Source organism: Delphinus delphis, chromosome 1 (genome assembly GCF_949987515.2).
Source record: "Delphinus delphis chromosome 1, mDelDel1.2, whole genome shotgun sequence".
In the NCBI taxonomy this organism is placed as follows: Eukaryota; Metazoa; Chordata; class Mammalia; order Artiodactyla; family Delphinidae; genus Delphinus; species Delphinus delphis.
In genome coordinates this window covers 75,518,609-75,537,600 of record NC_082683.1, presented here as the reverse complement: position 1 = coordinate 75,537,600, position 18,992 = coordinate 75,518,609, and the positions used below count along the sequence as shown (strand labels likewise).

At 38.8% G+C, this 18,992-nt stretch overlaps 1 protein-coding gene and 1 long non-coding RNA gene across 3 annotated transcripts in view; one reads left to right on the top strand and one right to left on the bottom strand.

Moving 5' to 3' along the window:
* The window catches only part of LOC132433729 (uncharacterized), a 64,727-nt gene extending 47,659 nt beyond the window's left edge, over window positions 1–17,068 (top strand). The window contains exons 4-5 of one of the 2 annotated variants that reach the window (XR_009521200.1): window positions 6,474–6,621; window positions 17,004–17,068. This is a non-coding gene — a long non-coding RNA (uncharacterized lncRNA). Of the gene's footprint in view, window positions 1–6,473; window positions 6,796–17,003 lie in introns of those variants that run through there. The other variant, XR_009521199.1, reaches the window with a different exon arrangement.
* The window catches only part of CLCA1 (chloride channel accessory 1), a 36,695-nt gene that overhangs the window by 7,855 nt on the left and 9,848 nt on the right, over window positions 1–18,992 (bottom strand). Inside the window, exons 5-9 of the mRNA XM_060024835.1 lie at window positions 17,078–17,255; window positions 6,555–6,773; window positions 5,767–5,994; window positions 2,328–2,502; window positions 401–507 (exon numbers count right to left, since the gene is read on the bottom strand). Of these exons, the coding sequence (XP_059880818.1) occupies window positions 401–507; window positions 2,328–2,502; window positions 5,767–5,994; window positions 6,555–6,773; window positions 17,078–17,255 (907 nt within the window). The remainder of the gene's footprint in view (window positions 1–400; window positions 508–2,327; window positions 2,503–5,766; window positions 5,995–6,554; window positions 6,774–17,077; window positions 17,256–18,992) is intronic.

Below are 18,992 nucleotides of genomic sequence, written 5' to 3'. Positions count from 1 at the left end.
TTTGAGGTAATGGAAAAATAGACCAAGTAATCCCTGCACATTTGTCCCAGAAAATTTATACTGAGATGATCTACTCTGAAGAAAATTCTGAGCCAATTATATTGCTATGGGTGCTTGTTAACAGATGTTAAAAAAGAATTCCTGGACCCACTATATTTTATGTTGATGGTTTCTAAGAGGAAGTCACTTAGTATTGTTTCCAAACAAGAAACACTAATTGCCTTGTTTAAATGAATAGTGTTGTATTTTAGGAATAATGTCTAATATCAGGCTGAAACGTCTATTTTAATTTTAATTCATTACTAGAAGAATGTAGAACTTAAAACTTTTAACCATTAAACTCCCCATCTTGGCTATGGTTATTTATAAACATGAAAAACCAAGGAGGAAGAACTCTGACCTGGATGGAACGCTGGGAGACAGCTCCGTTTCCTGATGAAAGGGCCCCAAAAGCATCCATGAGGCCATTGTTCTGAACCTGATCTGAAGCATATGTCTGTAAACCTCCTAAAATGCAATCACATTATCAGAAGTTATTTTCTAGAAAGCAAGTATTTGCAACATTTTAGATATTGTTAAGATAACAAAATACATATTATATACTGTGTTATTAAAGTACTAATAGATTAATGTTAAATAGGTGTCCAGATTAACTCAGAAGCTGATACTAACTTTTTAATCCTATTAAATAATAGCTTCAGCAACATAGTCATTTGGCCACTTCAGCTCTCTGCAAAGCAGTCAAGAATCTCCGACAGACCAAAACTAGTAATGTAAATCTGGTGTTTTAAAGGTCATGCACTTTCATATGAGTCATTAAGCCTTACTGCAAGTGTATTGATTTATTCTTATTTTAGACATAATCTTAGCAAGCTTGACTTTCAAGTTTTCTCCTAAATCAGAAAAGATGTGTATGTTACAACAGTAAGAAATAACAACTGACAGGGGACAGTTATAGAAAAGTATTATGTATAGTAAACAGGAGATGATATACCAGACCATGTAGTCTTGAGCTATTTAGAATAGATGTAACTGAGATAGTTGATGAGAAAGCACTTTAAAACTGTTAATGACATCCAAAATCTAAGAGTATTTTGGTCATCCTACTGGTACTTCACCCAGATCCCCTTTTCTAGGCTACTGCATCTCTCCCCAGCTGCTCTAAGTGTTAGATTAATGGCATATAGCTGCCTCCTATTCAAGAAAATGTCTTTACCTAATGGGGCCACCCTAGCTAAAGACATAACATGCCCCCTTACCCCTGCTCTGCCCTGACAGTCTATAACCACTGACTGATGGACACAGTGGTACAAAAGGTCAGCCTTCTCTTTCAATATTGTACCAAATCTGTGATGCAATTCCAGATCCAGAGCCCCCTGTGGCACCAGGCTTCAGCTAGCCTCTAATTTCACATCTGTGCTTAGCTTCTTCCCCTGCCTGATCTTACTCCCTACTCTCCCTTTCTCCTGAGAGCTCTCCCTCTATAAATCACATGCACTTAAATCCTTTTCTCAGGCTCTGCTTCTAGGAAACCCAGCCTAAGACAGGTAGTATTAGGAGCAAAGAGTCCTGTAACTTTATCTGGCTTAGATGGCAACTCAGCATAATAATTGATATCCATAATGCTGGCTCTAAGTTAAAAAAATTTAAAAAAATATTAAAACCTACTCTGCTGAAGAAGCCAGGTTCAGATGGGATATATTTTAACTGTATGTGTATGGAAGGTAGAAGCACAATATATGAATGTTTTACAAAGAAACTGCATTATATTCTATATTTTCAGAGTGACCTTCTGTTTGGTTCAGCAGGCCCTTTGCCCTTCCCCTGCTATTTCTTGTTCAAGCCCCAATTCAGATGTCACCTTCCTGTACACTCCTTCTTCCCCAGATAAAGTCTAGGCTCCCTTCTTTGTACTCATTGTACCCTCTATTACTAATAGAGCACTTGTATCATAGTATTATATAGTTAGTGGCTTGTCGTCTGTGTCCCCTGGTCTCTTGGCCAGCTGCCAACTGGAAGTGAGTGGTTCCTGGCTAACTGATTAGATTCTTTCCAGTCCTTATAAAGTGTCTGGGAAGAGAGTCCCAAGTTCTCCCTAGAGTGCTGTGCTGGTCCCATGTTCTCCAGACTGCCCTAATCCTAGAACCAAGGCTTTAAAATAAATGAGTGGCGTCAGTTCTAAAAGTCATTTGGGGTAAGAGCAGCTAGTTAGTCGATAAGATAACCCCATCTGTCCCTATCCCACCCTTCCCCTACTCCCCAGAGCACTGGAGCTCACAGTCCAGTGGAAGAGAAAATACAGTAGGACTTAGCAGGTCATCCTTCACCTGTCATTTTAGACAGCTCCTCTAGTTCCCGTGCTGCAGACGGCCCTAGGGCGACTGTATGGATGATGACTCCACTTTGCTTCACTTCATTAAAGCATGAGCTTATAGTGCTGTCCTCCCCATCGGTCAGTAACACAATTTCAGATCCATCTGTTGGGTATTTCTTCCTAATCACCTAAGGACATAATTCAGGCATGAGTTGTCATACTCAGGGTAGCCAAAGTGTTTGGGAAAACTGCAGTTAAAGGGAATGAGAAGAGAAATTCCAGAGGGTATAAACAAAAGTGTCTAGGAATGGTCAAATATCTCTCTGTCTTGCAATGATACAAGACCATGGAACTTGACAATGGTCTTTTCTCTTGGTTAGCCTGTTGCAGAGAAGACTCAATAAGGTGGGATGCAGGGCAGTTCCAGGGATGGACAGCACTAAGCAGAAAAGAAGGTTTTTCTAGTTTCTTTCACATGATCTCTCCTTGACAGGCTTTCAGAGGTTCCCAGATGCCTTCAGAAATTACCCTCATTTAATGGGGATAATACTGAGGACTAATATATTACTATAATAATATTAGACTCGGGGGAGATTTTAGCTTGTATGATATTCACCAGTCATACCATAAGCTGTTTATGGCTGGCCTTGTTTCTGATTGGTCAGTCCCCAGGTCACATGAGTTATTAAAAATTTTAATATCCCCTCTGATTAAAGCAAAACATTTTGTTCCTATTAATCCCCAGTTCCTAGTTGTCCTATGACACGTATGTCTCAACTGTTCCTGGGAGACACAGGTTATAGCTTTTTACGTGGTATAGAGAGCATATGCCTTATGCCAATGTTGGATAAGATTATGATAGAAGGAAAATTAGATAAAATAATAATGTTTATGAAGAGGAAGGCAAGAGTTCACTATTCCCTTAAAAAGAGTGGAAGGGAGACCCAGAAGTAGAGGAAACAAGTAATCAAACCTAAGTAACTCCTCTCTCTGGACCAGACTCTCAGGAAGGGAAGGCTCTCTTAAGTAGGTTGAAAGGGGAGATGAGATCAGAGGAGACTTCCACCCCACTTCTTTTAAGAGGGGGCTGCCCCACAAGGGAAGAGAGCAGAACTGTGATTGCTGCCGTGTGAAGAATTCTGGAGCCCAGGAGCCTGTCAGCTGTGGCTGTAGCCTCAGTGTGACCAAGCTGCAGGGCCTGAGAGGCCAGAGAAAGAGCTCAATTTGGATTCCCTTGTCCCATTCCCCATCACTGCTATGTGTCATGGAAAACATGCAGAAGTCTCCATGTGTCCGTAGGGGAAATGGATGGCAGCTGACTTGAGAGTTGGCAGGCAAGAAGACAGTTTATCTTGCCATAGAGGCTGAGGGGTGTACAGCCTCCCAAGGGCTGGATGCAGGACATGGGGGTGCTCAGGGATCTGCTCCAACAGTGAGAGCCAGAGTGTGGTGAGTCAGCTGGGGAAGACCAATGGGCCGTGATCAAGCTAAGAAAACAAGCAAAGCCCAGTGGCCACAGCTCAACTGATACCACTGACAGACCTGACCAGGGTCCTGCCCCAGGGACTAGTGGGGAAATTGAGACAGTGCAGGATCCAAGGCCCTTTACCTCGTCACCCTGAAGCCACACACAATCTCCTCCCACCCCATACCCGTGCTCTGCTGGGCATGAGGAGCATCTAATTTCCAATTGTGTTCCTCACATACTCTCTCACAGCATCGGAGTGGAAAATACAGAACCAGAAGTTCCCTCTTCACCACCAGGCCATCTGGCATTAGTCATTTCCCCTCAGGTTTTGTATAGCAGGAGTTTAGTACAACATGTCAGTTTCCCTCCCTTACTTGCTCCTTTAATCAAAGCATGGGTGAGTGGCAGAAGCAAGAGAACCCAAGTGCACACAGGCGTCTGGAGAAGGGTTTTGCAGCTGGCTGCGTACACAATAAAAACCACTTTTAGGGAACTGACCTTCAGAGTGGAATAAAAGGGCCAGAGGGACAGACTGCGTAAGCGAATGGTTGAGTCCGCTGTCAACATGAAACAGTGTGAGCTGAAAACTAAATGTTCCTGCTGCTGCTTGGAAATCGGGAACAGCCCCACTGATGTGTTATGCCCCAAGCAGACAGAGGGCAGAGTTTCCCAAGACACTGCCTAGATTCTGAGACCTTAGACCAGCCAGCTTCCTTCAGCCTCTTATTCTTTATTTCATGGACCTAAATAGCCTCTAAATAAATATAGAATATTCTATTCTATATTTGGAGCATTTAAGCATCAGGTGTAATCAAATAACTCAATTTAATTTTTTTTTATTGAGAACCTCCTATAGAAAAGATATTGTGCCAGCAGCCTGGGAAGTTAAAAGATAATTCCTATCTCTGAAGAAGTTTTGTTTGAGCAAAGAACATGACAGGAAATAAGACAGAAGAGTCAAAAGTCGTAAGAGATGTTTAAGAAAAATAGAAAAATGTTCATAGGATTCAGAAGGAGAAACTCTATACAGTTGAAACGATCAGGAAAGATGTCAAGAAGTAGTAGTGTCTATGATGATGTGTGAAGAATGAGTGTGATTTGAGGTACAAAGGAGGGAGGAGAAATTACTCTAGATGGGGAGCTGGCCCGGCAAAGGTGTGGAAGCTGACTGGCAAGGGCAGGGGATCTAATTTGCTTAAACATAGAATACCTGGGAGAGACTCCTGAGTACTTGAGCCTGGAAAGGTAGGTAGGAGCTATATTATAAAAGAACTTAAATATTAGTTAGAGAAATTTTACTTAGTTTTGTTGAAAATGGGGAGAGATTGATGTCTAAGTAGAGGGATGACATGATTGGATGATCAGATGGGATCTTTGGATACACCCCCAATACAATTAGAGTTACAGTTCCTAAGCCCTCCTATTTCAATAAATAAACCTCTTTTTTTTCCCAAAAAGGAGGTCCTATATACCCAGAAGTTTGGAATGTTAATCTACCTCAATATTTAACCATAACTCAGAGTTCACTTTTTTCTTCATAGAAGATAACCTCTTAGATCCCTGTGTACCTTTCTTCATAGCAGTCATTAGTGTATGATTATACACTTATTTATGTGACTATGTAGTTAATGAACCTCCCCCCACTAAGATTATAAGCTCCACGACAACAGGTGTGGTATGTTTGGCCCTCGTGGTATTCTTAATTCATATCACAGTGCCCGACATGTAGAAGTAACACCACGAATCTTTCAAATACATGCAGAAAAGCATGAATGCACAGATGCAGAAAAACACAAAAGCATGAATGAATTAGTTAACAATAGCTTTGGGGGCCTATGTTGTTGCATCATTTGAACCATTGCTCTGCAATTGGTTGTCTAATTCAACTAGACACTAGGCATACATGGAAACACTGGAAAGGGGAATTTCTTAGGAGACATAAATTGTAAACATTGGCAAACTATGATAGGGCAACTTGTCTCACAGTAAATGCTGATTGAATCCCAGAGCAGATGGACGTTCCTCCTGATGCCACTGTGGGTAAGCTTCTGGCAAGTGTGTCTCTTTCAGTGGCACTGTTTATCTGTACAAGTTCACTTTTTACATAGGCAGCACTGTCAAATGTCACCATCCCAACCCAGGACCCTTGCTCAACCGTCTGCAGAAGGAAAAGTTTGCCTGCTTGATTCAGTCGTTTAAGGCGGTCACCAGTCTGAATGGAGAAACAGAAGAAAAGCAGTCAGGTTGGGTTTAGATGGGCAGACTAAAAACAGAACAGGCTAGAGGGAATTTGGAAATGGCTGCCTCAATGTAGAGTAAATGACAGTAAGCTTACTCAAGGCATATCCTTCTATGGAGGAACATTTCTCCTTTATATTTAGTAGTATCTTTGGATAGGATTATTTTGTATAAATAGCCCTAAAATATAAAGCCGGATTTGGCTTTAGTTTAATCATTAGTTCAATACTCTAGTAATAGTTCTATAAACATACATACAGTCCGTGAAACATAAAAAATGTTAATTCTATATAATTCATCAGATCTTTGCTCACAAATTGAAGGCTAATTTAATTTGGCAAATGAGACATTTGAGGCTGAATTTTTGTTGAATACAGTTGAGGTGGTGGGCAATCCTGATGGAAATGTTATTCCTGTAACTGTTCTGACCCTTGGGGTTGTGTTTATTCCCAGCCAGCTCCAAATTGTGGTCCAGATCATATCATATACAAATTTGAGACTACCATCCAGAAGACCAAGACTCAATCAACGTACCGTCATGCTTCCAGACTTATCAAGGACTAAACACACAATTCTTTGTCTGATCTGCAACAATGAGAAGGTGGGCTTCGGTGGCTGTGTTGTCATAGGAGTGGTTTTCTTAAAGTCCTCCGAACCTTGGATCACTTCCCATGTGCTTCGGAGATTGCATTTTTTGTTTTGCTCGTTTGGGGCTTCTTTATTGTGGTTTTTTTCTGTACAGAATTCAACCACCTGAAATTGTCAATAAAATGATATAGATAACAGTAAACTACTTGTTAAAATATTTAATAATTTGATTAAAATATTTTAAATGCAGATTTACATTTATGTGCCCTCCTCCCCAGACTGCCTTGTAACCCCATAACCTTGGCTCAATCCCACAATCACTGCAGAGCACTGCTGGGGAAAATCATAGAGATAATTCAGAGTTTCTATCTCAAAACAAGTCTTTGACCTCAGTGGACTTTTAGTGCTCCTCAGCAATCATCTATTTACCTGCTGTTGGCTTCCCTCCTACTTCTCAAATTTGCCATTTCAAGCAATTGCCACTATCTTTAAGCCACCTACATCTCAACATTTCTCTCCTGGTACCATTTTCTCTCTCCATCCTTTTACTTCCTGCTCACTTCCTTACTTCCCACTGACTTACAAACACCTTGCGTTCTAACTTTCAACACCCAACATTCCAGCTCTCTCCAAAATCCACTTGGATGTCCCATAGGATCCTTAAACTTCAGGTTTTCGTAATTGAACTCATCACCTTTCCTCTGACTCTGCTCCTCCCCATCACCAAGTATTTCCTAACTTGGTGTCACCACTATCTATTCAGTCACCTAAATAGGAAACTGAGAGTTTTCCTACCTTCTTCCCTCTATGAAATAAGAAGATCAATACAATTCTCTCTCTCTCTCCAGTTCATCATCTTTTCTCCTTTACCAATGGAATCTCCATCATTCAAGCCCTCATCGTCCCTCCCTCAGACTATCTGACCTTTCCATCTTGCTCCCTCTTTAATTGGTCCACTCCACAGCTGCCAGGTACATATTCCTTCTTATTCCTGTACTTAAGGTCCTTCTGTGGCTCATCATTGCTCACACACTACAATCCAGACTACTTCACATAGCTAATAGCAATCTCCATGATTTGGATTTTCACTTCACTCACGATCTTTGCTCTGGCCACGCATTCCAAGTCTCTAATTTCCCCCACTGTAGCCTATAAGTGCTCAAACTTGCCAGACTGTTTTATATCTCTGTGTCTTTGCTCATGATTCCCACTTTGTCAAGGAGTTCTTCCTCTGTCTTCTGCATTGTGAACTCTACCTTCATGTTTCAGCCAAAAGGTTATTTTCAAAATGTTCTCCCATTTCATACCCTTCCCCTAAAGAATTTCCACTCAACCTTGTGGCCTCACAGTACCCTATAAGAAATTTCAATAAGGCTCCTTTAACATTGTAGTGCACTTATTGGGATGAAAATCCATCTATGACAGAACACTGTCTCATTAAATTTGCTTCCTCAAAACTTAGCCCTATGTCTGATACACAAAAAAAGCTCAATATGTTTGTTGTTTTTTTAGTAACCTTTACCAATCTGTATGTCAGTGTTTTTTAAATCTAGAAAATGGCAGTAGTTGTTATGCAAGAATTATATGACAACGTATGCAATAAGGATAATACTAACTAAATGATAGTGTCTTCCCCTTTTTTAAGTTTATATCCCTAGCATTTGGGAGATTTAAAAAAGAGGCACAGTATACAAAGAAGGTATAACCTAGTTTCTCCGCTCAGTGATTTTACAGTATTATCATTCAATTAAAAATCCTAAATATCTGGGAGTCAAGTAATTCAGAAAGTAATCATTAGCTGTAAAACACTTATTTTTCTCTTTATTTTCATTTTTCAGATTGTTTTGGTAGTGTTTCCGTATTATCATTATAGCTGCTTTTTAGGAAGGGAACCTGGAAAACTTTTGTGTAAACCCCGAGCAGAGGCTCCCAAACCTGACTGTGCATCAAATTTAACTGTGGTTAATTTAAAACAATCTCAGAGAGACCTTCAAGATGGCGGAGGATTAAGACGTGGAGATCACCTTCCTCCCCACAAATACATCAGAAATACATCTACATGTGGAACAACTCCTACAGAACACCTACTGAACGCTGGCAGAAGACAGACTTCCCAAAAGGCAAGAAACTCCTCACGTACCTGGGTAGGGCAAAACAAACAAACAAACAAACAAAAAACCCAGAGATAACAGAATAGGGACAGGACCTATACCTCTGGGAGGGAGCTGTGAAGGAGGAAAATTTTCCACACACCAGGAAGTCCCCTAGCGGGCAGAGACTGCGGGTGGCGGAGGGGGGAGCTTCAGTGCTACGGAGGAGAGCGCAGCAACAGGGGTGCGGAGGGCAAAGCACAGAGGATGGGTGCCGACCAGCACTCACCAGCCCGAGAGGCTTGTCTGCTCACCCGCTGGGGCAGGTGAGGGCTGGGAGCTGAGGCTCCAGCTTCAGCTAACCAGGAGGGAATCCAGGAAAAACTTTGGACCTGCCTAAGAGGCAAGAGACCATTGTTTCAGGGTGTGCAAGGAGAGGGGATTCAGAGCACCACCTAAATGAGCTCCAGAGATGGGCGCAAGCCACGGCTATCAGCGCGGACCCCAGAGACAGACATGAAATACTAAGGCTGCTGCTACAGACATCAAGAAGCCTGTGTGCAAGCACAGGTCACTATCCACACCTCCCCTCCCGGGAGGCTGTGCAGCCTACCACTGCCAGGGTCCTATGACCCAGGGACAACTTCCCCAGGAGAATACATGGCGTGCCTCAGGCTGTTGCAACATCATGCTGGCCTCTGCCGCAGCAGTCTTGCGCTGCATTCCGTACCCCTCCCCCCCTCCCCCCCACCCCCCACCCCCCGCCTGAGTGAGCCAGAGCCCCCTAATAAGCCACTACTTTAACCCTCTCCTGTCCCGGCGAAGAACAGATGTCCTCAGCGACCTACACACAGAGGCAGGGCCAAAACCAAAGCTGAACCCCAGGAGCTCTGCGAACAAAGAAGAGAAAGGGAAAATTATCCCAGCAGCCTCAGGAGCAGCGGATTAAATCTCCACAATCAACTTGATGTACCCTGCATCTCTGGAATAACTGAATAGACAACAAATCATTCCAAAATTGAGGCAGTGGACTTTGGGAGCACCTGTAGACTTGGGGTTTGCTTCTGCATCTAATTTGTTTCTGGTTTTATGTTTATCTTAGTTTAGTATTTATAGTTTATTATCATTGGTACGTTTGTTTGATTTGGTTGCTCTCTTCCTTTTTTTTAATATATATAGATATTTTCTTTTTCTCTTTTGCTGAGTGTGTATGTGTATGCTTCTTTCTGTGATTTTGTCTGTATAGCTTTGCTTTTACCATTTGTTCTAGGGTTCTCTCTGTCTATTTTTTTTTTTGTTTTTGTATAGTTTTTAGCACTTGTTGTCATTGATGGATTTGTTTTTTGGTTTGGTGGCTCTCTTCTTTCATTCTTTTTTTACATTTTTAATTTCTTTATTTTTCATAATTTTTTATTTTAATAATTTTATTTTACTTATTTCTCTTTTTTTCTTTCTTTTTTTCTCCCTTTTCTTCTGAGCCATGTGGTTCACAGGGGCTTGGTGCTCTGGCTGGGTGTCAGGCATGTGTCTGTGAGGTGGCAGAGCCGAATTCAGAACATTTGTCCACCAGAGACCTCCTGGCTCCATGTAACATCAAACTGCGAAAGCACTCCCAGAGATCTCCATCTCAATGCTAAGACCCAGCTCCACTCAACGACCAGCAAACTACAGTGCTGGACACTCTATGCCAAACAACTAGCACGACAGGAACACACCCCCACCCATTAGCAGACAGGCTGCCTAAAATTATAATAAGGTCACAGACACCCCAAAACACACCACAGGATGTGGTCTGACCCACCAGCAAGACAAGATCCAGCCTTATCCACCAGAACACAGGCACTAGTCCCCTCCACCAGGAAGCGTATACAGCCCACTGAACCAACCTTAGCCACTGGGGGGCAAACACCAAAAACACCAGGAACTACGAACCTACAGACTGAAGAAAGGAGAACCCAAACACAGTAAGTTAAGCAAAATGAGAAGACAAAAAAACACACAGCAGATGAAGGAGCAAGGTAAAAATTCACAAGACCAAACAAATGAAGAGGAAATAGGCAGTCTACCTGAAAAAGAATTCAGAGTAATGATAGTAAAGATGATCCAAAATCTTGGAAACAGAATGGAGAAAATACAAGAAACATTTAACAAGGACCTAGAAGAACTAAACAGCAAACAAACAATGATGAACAACACAATAAATGAAATTAAAAATTCTCTAGAAGGAATCAATAGCACAATAACTGAGACAGAGGAACAGATAAGTGACCTGGAAGATAAAATAGAATAAAGAAAGAACAGAGCAGAAAAAAGAAAAAAGAATGAAAAGAACTGAGGACAGTCTCAGAGACCTCTGGCACAACATTAAACACACCAACATTCAAATTATAGGGGTCCCAGAAGAAGAAGAGGAAAAGAAAGGGACTGAGAAAATATTTGAAGAGATTATAGTTGAAAACTTCCCTAATATGGGAAAGGAAATAGTCAATCAAGTCCAGGAAATGCAGAAATTCCATACAGGATAAATCCAAGGAGAAACACACCAAGACACATATTAATCAAACTACAAAAAATTAAATACAAAGAAAACATATCAAAAGTAGCAAGGGAAAAACAACGAATAACATACAAGGGAATCCCCATAAGGTTAACAGCTGATCTTTAGCAGAAACTTCAAGCCAGAAAGGAGTGGCAGGACCTATTTAAAGTGATGAAATGGAAAATCCTACAACCAAGATTACTCTATCCAGCAAGGATCTCATTCAGATTTGATGGAGAAATTTAATCTTTACAGACAAGCAAAAGGTAAGAGAATTCAGCACCACCAAATGAGCATTACAACAAATGCTAAAGGAACTTCTCTAGGCAGGAAACACAAGAGAAGAAAAAGACCCACAAAAACAATTAAGAAAATGGTAATAGGAACACACATATCAATAATTACCTTGAATGTAAATGGATTAAATAGTCCAACCAAAAGACATAGACTGGCTGAATGGATACAAAAGCAAGACCTGCATATATGCTGTCTACAAGAGACCCACTTCAGACCTAGGTCCACATAGAGACTGAAACTGAGGGGATGGAAAAAGATATTCCATGCAAATGGAAATCAAAAGAAAGCTGGAATAGCAATTCTCACATCAGACAACACAGACCTTAAAATAAAGACTATCACAAGAGACAAAGAAAGACACTACATAATGATCAAGGGATCAATCCAAGGAGAAGATATAACAATTGTAAATATTTATGCACCCAACATAGGAACACCTCAATACATAAGGCAAATGCTAACAGCCATAAAAGGGAAATTGACAGTAACAAAATCATAGTAGGGGACTTTAATACCCCACTTTCGCCAATGGACAGATCATCCAAAATGAAAATAAATAAGGAAACACAATCTTTAAATGATACATTAAACAAGGTGGACCTAATTGATATTTATAGGATATACCATCCAAAAACAACAGAATACACTTTCTTCTCTTGTGCTTATGGAATATTCTCCAGGGTAGATCATACCTTGGGTCACAAATTAAGCCTTGGCAAATTTAAGAATATTAAAATTGTATCAAGTATCTTTTCCAACCACAACGCTATAAGACTAGATATCGATTGCAGGAAAAAAATCTGTAAAAAATGCAAACACATGGAGGCTAAACAATACACTACTAAATAACCAAGAGATCACTGAGGAAATCAAACAGGAAATCAAAAAATACCTAGAAACAAGGGATAATGAAAACATGACAACCCAAAACCTGTGGGACGCAGCAAAAGCAGTTCTAAGAGGGAAGTTTATAGCAGTACACTCCTACGTCAAGAAACAAGAACCATCTCAAATAAATAACCTAACCTTACACCTAAAGCAATTAGAGAAAGAAGAACAAAAGAAACCCCAAGTTAGCAGAAGGAAAGAAATCATAAAGATCATGTCAGAAATAAATGAAAAAGAAATACAGTAAACGATAGCAAAGATCAGTAAAACTATAAGCTGGTTCTTTGAGAAGATAAACAAAATTGATAAACCATTAGCTAGACTCATCAAGAAAAAAAGGCAGAAGACTCAAATTAATAGAATTAGAAGTGAAAAAGGAAAAGTAACAACTGACACTGCAGAAATACGAAGGATCATGAGAGATTACTACAAGCAAATATATGCCAATAAAATGGACAACCTGTGAGAAATGGACAAATTATTAGAAAAACACAACCTTCTGAGACTGAACCAGGAAGAAACAGAAATATAAACAGTCCAATCACAAGCACTGAAATTGAAACTGTGATTAAAATCTTCCAACAAACAAAAGCCCAGGAGCAGATGGCTTCACAGGCAAATTCTAGCAAACATTTAGAGAAGAGCTAACACCTATCCTTCTCAAACTCTTCTAAAATATAGCAGAGGGAGGAACACTCCCAAACTCATTCTACGAGGCCACCATCACCCTGATACCAAAACCAGACGATGTCACAAAAGAAGAGAACTACAGGCCAATATCACTGATGAACATAGGTGCAAAAATCCTCAACAAAATACTAGCAAACAGAATCCAACAGCACATTAAAAGGATCATACACCATGATCAAGTGGGGTTTATCTCAGGAATGCAAGGATTCCTCGATATATGCAAATCAATCAATGTGATAAACCATATTAAAAAATTGAGGGAGAAAAACCATGTGTTCATCTCAATAGATGCAGAAAAGTCTTTCGACAAAATTCAACACCCATTTATGGTAAAAACCCTCCAGAAAGTAGGCATAGAGGGAACTTACCTCAACATAATAAAGGCCATATATGATAAACCCACAGCCAACATCGTTCTCAATGGTGAAAATCTGAAACAATTTCCTCAGGAAAGATCAGGAACAAGACAAGGGTGTCCACTCTCACCACTATTATTCAACATAATTTTGGAAGTTTTAGCCCCGGCAATGAGAGCAGAAAAAGGAATCCAAATCAGAAAAGAAGAAGTAAAGCTCTCACTGTTTGCAGATGACATGATACTATACATAGAGAATCCTAAAGATGCTACCAGAAAACTACTAGTGCTAATCAATGAATTTGGTAAAGTAGCAGGATACAAAACTAATGCACAGAAATCTCTTGCATTTTTATACACTAATGATGAAAAATCTGAAAGAGAAATTAACGAAACACTCCCATTTACCATTGCAACAAAAAGAATAAAATACCTAGGAATAAACCTTCCTAAGGAAACAAAAGACCTGTATGCAGAAAACTATAAGACACTGATGAAAGAAATTAAAATGATACAAACAGCTGGAGAGATATACCATGTTCTTGGATTGGAAGAATCAACATTGTGAAAATGACTCTACTACTCAAAGCAATCTACAGATTCAGTGCAATCCCTATCAAATTACCAATGACATTTTTCACAGAATTAGAACAAAAAATTTTACAATTTGTATGGAAACACAGAAGACCCCGAATAGCCAAAGCAATCTTGAGAACGAAAAATGGAGCTGGAGGAATCAGGCTCCCAGACTTCAGACTATACTACAAAGCTACAGTAATCATGATACTGTGGTACTGGCACAAAAACAGAAATATAGCTCAATGGAACAGGATAGAAAGCCCAGAGATAAACCCACACACACATGGTCACCTTATTTTTGACAAAGGAGGCAAGAAGATACAATGGAGAAAAGACAGCCTCTTCAATAAGTGGTGCTGGGAAAATTGGACAGGTACATGTAAAAGAATGAAATTAGAACACTCCCTAAGACCATACACAAAAATAAACTCAAAATGGATTAAAGACCTAAATGTAAGGCCAGACACTATCAAACTCTTAGAGGAAAACATAGGCAGAACACTCTATGATATAAATCACAGCAAGATCCTTTTTGACCCACCTCCTAGAGAAATGGAAATAAAAACAAAAATAAACAAATGGGACCTAATGAAACTTCAAAGTTTTTGCACAGCAAAGGAAACCATAAACAAGACGAATAGACAACCCTCAGAATGGGAGAAAATATTTGCAAATGAAGCAGCTGACAAAGGATTAATCTCCAAAATTTACAAGCAGCTCATGCAGCTCAAAATCAAAAAATGAAACAATCCAATCCAAAACTGGGCAGAAGACCTAAATAAACATTTCTCCAAAGAAGATATACAGATTTCCAACAAACACATGAAAGAACGCTCAACATCACTAATTATTAGAGAAATGCAAATCAAAACTACAATGAGGTTATCACGTCACACGAGTCAGAATGGCCATCATCAAAAAGTCTACAAATAATAAATGCTGGAGAGGGTGTGGAGAAAAGGGAACCTCTTGCATTGTTGGTGGGAATGTAAATTGATACAGCCACTATGAAGAACAGTATGGAGGTTCCTTAAAAATCTAAAAAATGAACTACCATACGACCCAGCAATCCCACTACTGGGCATATACCCTGAGAAAACTGTAATTCAAAAAGAGTCATGTACCACAATGTTCACTGAAGCTCTATTTACAATAGCCAGGTCATGGAAGCAACCTAAGTGTCCATCGACAGATGAATGGATAAAGAACATGTGGCACATATATACAATGGAATATTACTCAGCCATAAAAAAAACCAAAATTGAGTTATTTGTAGTGAGGTGGATGGACCTAGAGTCTATCATACAGAGTGAAGTAAGTCAGAAAGAGAAAAACAAATACTGTATGCTAACGCATATATATGGAATAAAAAAAAATGTTCTGAAGAACATAGGGGCAGGACAGGAATAAAGATGCAGGTGTAGAGAATGGACTTGAGGACATGGGGAGGGGAAAGGGTCAGTTGGGACGAAGTGGGAGAGTGGCATGGACATATATATACTATCAAATCTAAAATAGATAGCTATGGGAAGCAGCCGCATAGCATAGCGAGATCAGCTTGGTGCTTTGTTACCACCTAGAGGGGTGGGATAGGGAGGGTGCGAGGGAGATGTAAGAGGGCGGAGATACGGGGTTATATGTATAGTTGACTCACTTTTCACTTTGTTATAAAGCAGAAACTAACACACCACTGTAAAGCAGTTATACTCCAATAAAGATGTTAAAAAATAAATCTGGTCCCCCTCTTGGAAGTTTCTGAATTATCCTGGAAATAGACTGCAAAGCCAGACTGAAGGTTGGCCCTAGTGAACCATGATGTATCATATTTTTTAAACTTATGCTATATTGTTATAGACAGACTCTTGCAAGTTACTTCACTCTTACTCTGAAAGGAAGACATAATTTTATGAAAGAGACTGGAAGATAAGAGGTGCTCCCCACTAAAATAATTTAACTGATGCATTTATCTTAGTTTGTGCAAATTTGCTGATATATATGTTTTACATTAATAAAGGTAATTTGTCAAGTTTATTTTATGACCAGTTGGTCATTTAAAAAATCATTGAGAAATGCAGTCTCTAACTTACAATGGTTCAACTTTGATTTTTTGACTTTATTGTGGTGCAAAAGCAATACACATTCAATAGAAACCATACCTCGAATTTTGAATTTTGATCTTTTCCTGGGCTAGTGGTATGCAGTATGATACTCTGGTGATGCTGGCTATCGGCAACGAGCCGAACATAGCTTCTAGTTAACCACAGGATCATGAGGGTAAATAACCAATATACTCACAACCATTCTGTTTTCCACTTCTGTACAGTATTTAATAAATTACATGACATATTCAACATTTTATTATACAATAGACTCTGTGTTAGATAATTTTGCCCAGCTAAAAACTAATGTAAGTGTTCTGAGCACGTGTAAGGCAGGCTAGGCTAAGCTATGATGTTCCGTAGGTGAGGTATAGTAAATGAATTTTCAACTTGAGATATTTTCAACTTACAATGGGCTGGAGGAAGATCTGTATTTTAAAACTACTTAAAGCTATTAAAACTATGTACAAATTCCTTAAAGGCACCAACACTCTCATAAAGATAGAAAATTTTAGTTAACAACCAAAAGCAAATATGCAGGCCGAAAGAGATCTCTGAAAGTTAAATTAAAGGCTACTGATCATGTTCTTATTACTAATAAAAAGAAGTGCCTGTTCCCCCTGGATAAATTTCTTGTTTAACTAATTCTTGTGCTTGTCTGCCTTTAAGGATATTTGAAGTAGTTCTAAGCCCTTAAACTAAAAGCTAGTGGGAGGGAGATGATGGAGGAGCAAAAAATGGACCTAAGGAAGGGGTCTGCGGAAGATAGGACTTTATCCCTGATTTTGTTCTCCTGGCTTGTCCCACAGAGATCAGCTGCTCACTGATGACTTCCTAACATTTGACCTTTTCTTGCAGCATCTGGGATAAAAACCTCACTAAATTCATAAGTGTCAAGAAAAAAAGAAAAACAAAAGGAGCAAGGCACTTACAGAACGAATACTTTGTGAATACATTATGGAAGCCTTCTCAGTCTGAAATTCATTAGGTATGAACTCACATCCTTTTTCGTACAGTCCTGTTACTCTGTCGGATTTGCATGATTGGGTGACACAGCTTCCTCCTTGACACTTCTGTAGTACATTTTTACCAGTAATAGTTGACGGACATCTGAAAATATATTAAGGTTAGATGTTTAGGTGTAGGTGATATAATTTAGAAGTGTTGGACTCTGTGGTCAGGTTCTACAGATGGCTTTGTCTACGATTTCCTTTCATAATTCAAGAAATAAATACATCCCCTTAAATAGCAAAATTATTAAATTCTCATTAGAGTAATTTCTGTTTGCCAGAAAGTATCTGAGGGGTTCCCAAGATGATATCAGAATGTGTTTCTATGCAGCAGAAAACTAAGCTTACAGCTACTGTTAACAATTAATAAAGACCGAAGTCCTAAGGCACTTCCTAATCTAGTCCCTCATTCCTGGAAAATCAGGAGCCCTCTTTTGTTTACCTTAAAAATTTTGCTGAAATTTTTTGTTTGTTTGTTTTTATGTAACTAGTTTACATCATACAGTTTTTGCATAGTTCTTGTGTGTTCATAGGTATATTAGATTTTTCTTTACACACTTATGACTTTTGTCACTATTATAAATGGAGGACTTTTCACCCACATCTTATTTTATGAGTATATAAATAATATATGAACACTATAGGAAATTTTGAAAATAGCAAAAAAGTATAAAGAAGAAAAAAAAATCATGTCCCACTGTCAGAGATAAACTACTGCTAGCATATTGAAGCATTTCCTTCTCTATGTATAAGCATAACATTCTACGTATAGCTTTGCTTCTTGATCTTAAAAAACTTAGTATTTTAGTACATTTAAATTGTGTTGTTATAATTCACATTATTCTTTCAAAATGTGATTTTAATAATTTCATATTTTGATACTACAACATGAATTTAGCCTAATTTACTTCATTTTGTTCCCCCCCCCAAAATTTTTCAGTGCTAAAAGTAAAACTTCCATGAATAAATAAAATGTCACATAAAATTTTGACTGTTTCCAAGTTTGCTGCATGACTGACTCCCAGAATAAATGCTCAGACCCAGAAGTTTGAACATTTTAAAGCCTGTTGATAGAGCTCATTCTATCATTTCCTTTAAAATGGATTGTTAAACATGAAATTACTGGAGCAAGAAATAGAAAAAATTTTAGAGATTTGATATGTGTCACCAAATTGCTTTCCAGAAAAGTTATATGCTGGTTTATTCCTCTAATAACCATCTATGGGAGCACTCATCCCACTGACAGTCACTTACTAGGCAATAAACGATTCTCATCTTTGTCAAATTTGCACCTCTTTGATTACTAGTAAGTCTGAACAGTTTTACATTTTTACTGGCCATTTTTATTTCTTCCTTTGTAAATTATTCTTCTCCTGCGTCTATTTTTCTACTAGGGTGTTATTGTTTTCCTACTGGTTTTCAAAAGTTCTTTATGTGTTATAATACTAAGTTTTTAAAAGCCTGTTTTTTAAAATTTTTGCAAATATATTTTTCTGTTTCTTATTTTTTAATTTAGTTTATGTTTGACTTATATGCAACAAAATTTTTAATTTATATGTAGCCAAATTTATTATTCTTTTAGTTATGTCTTTTTCCAATTCTTGAATGTATAGAAAGACCTTCACCATAGAGAAGTTTGATATGTATTAATGTTCTTCTAGTTTTCATTATGGTTTTATTTTTTATATTTAATGAGTCTATCCAATTGAAAGAGAGTCTGTTAATTTTTCCCCCCACGTAGTTAAAAATTGTCCTGACATCTTAAGAAACATTGTCTTTCCTTGTAGATTTATAATTCTAGCTGTATTAAATAGTAAATTATTGTGTAAGTGTCTGT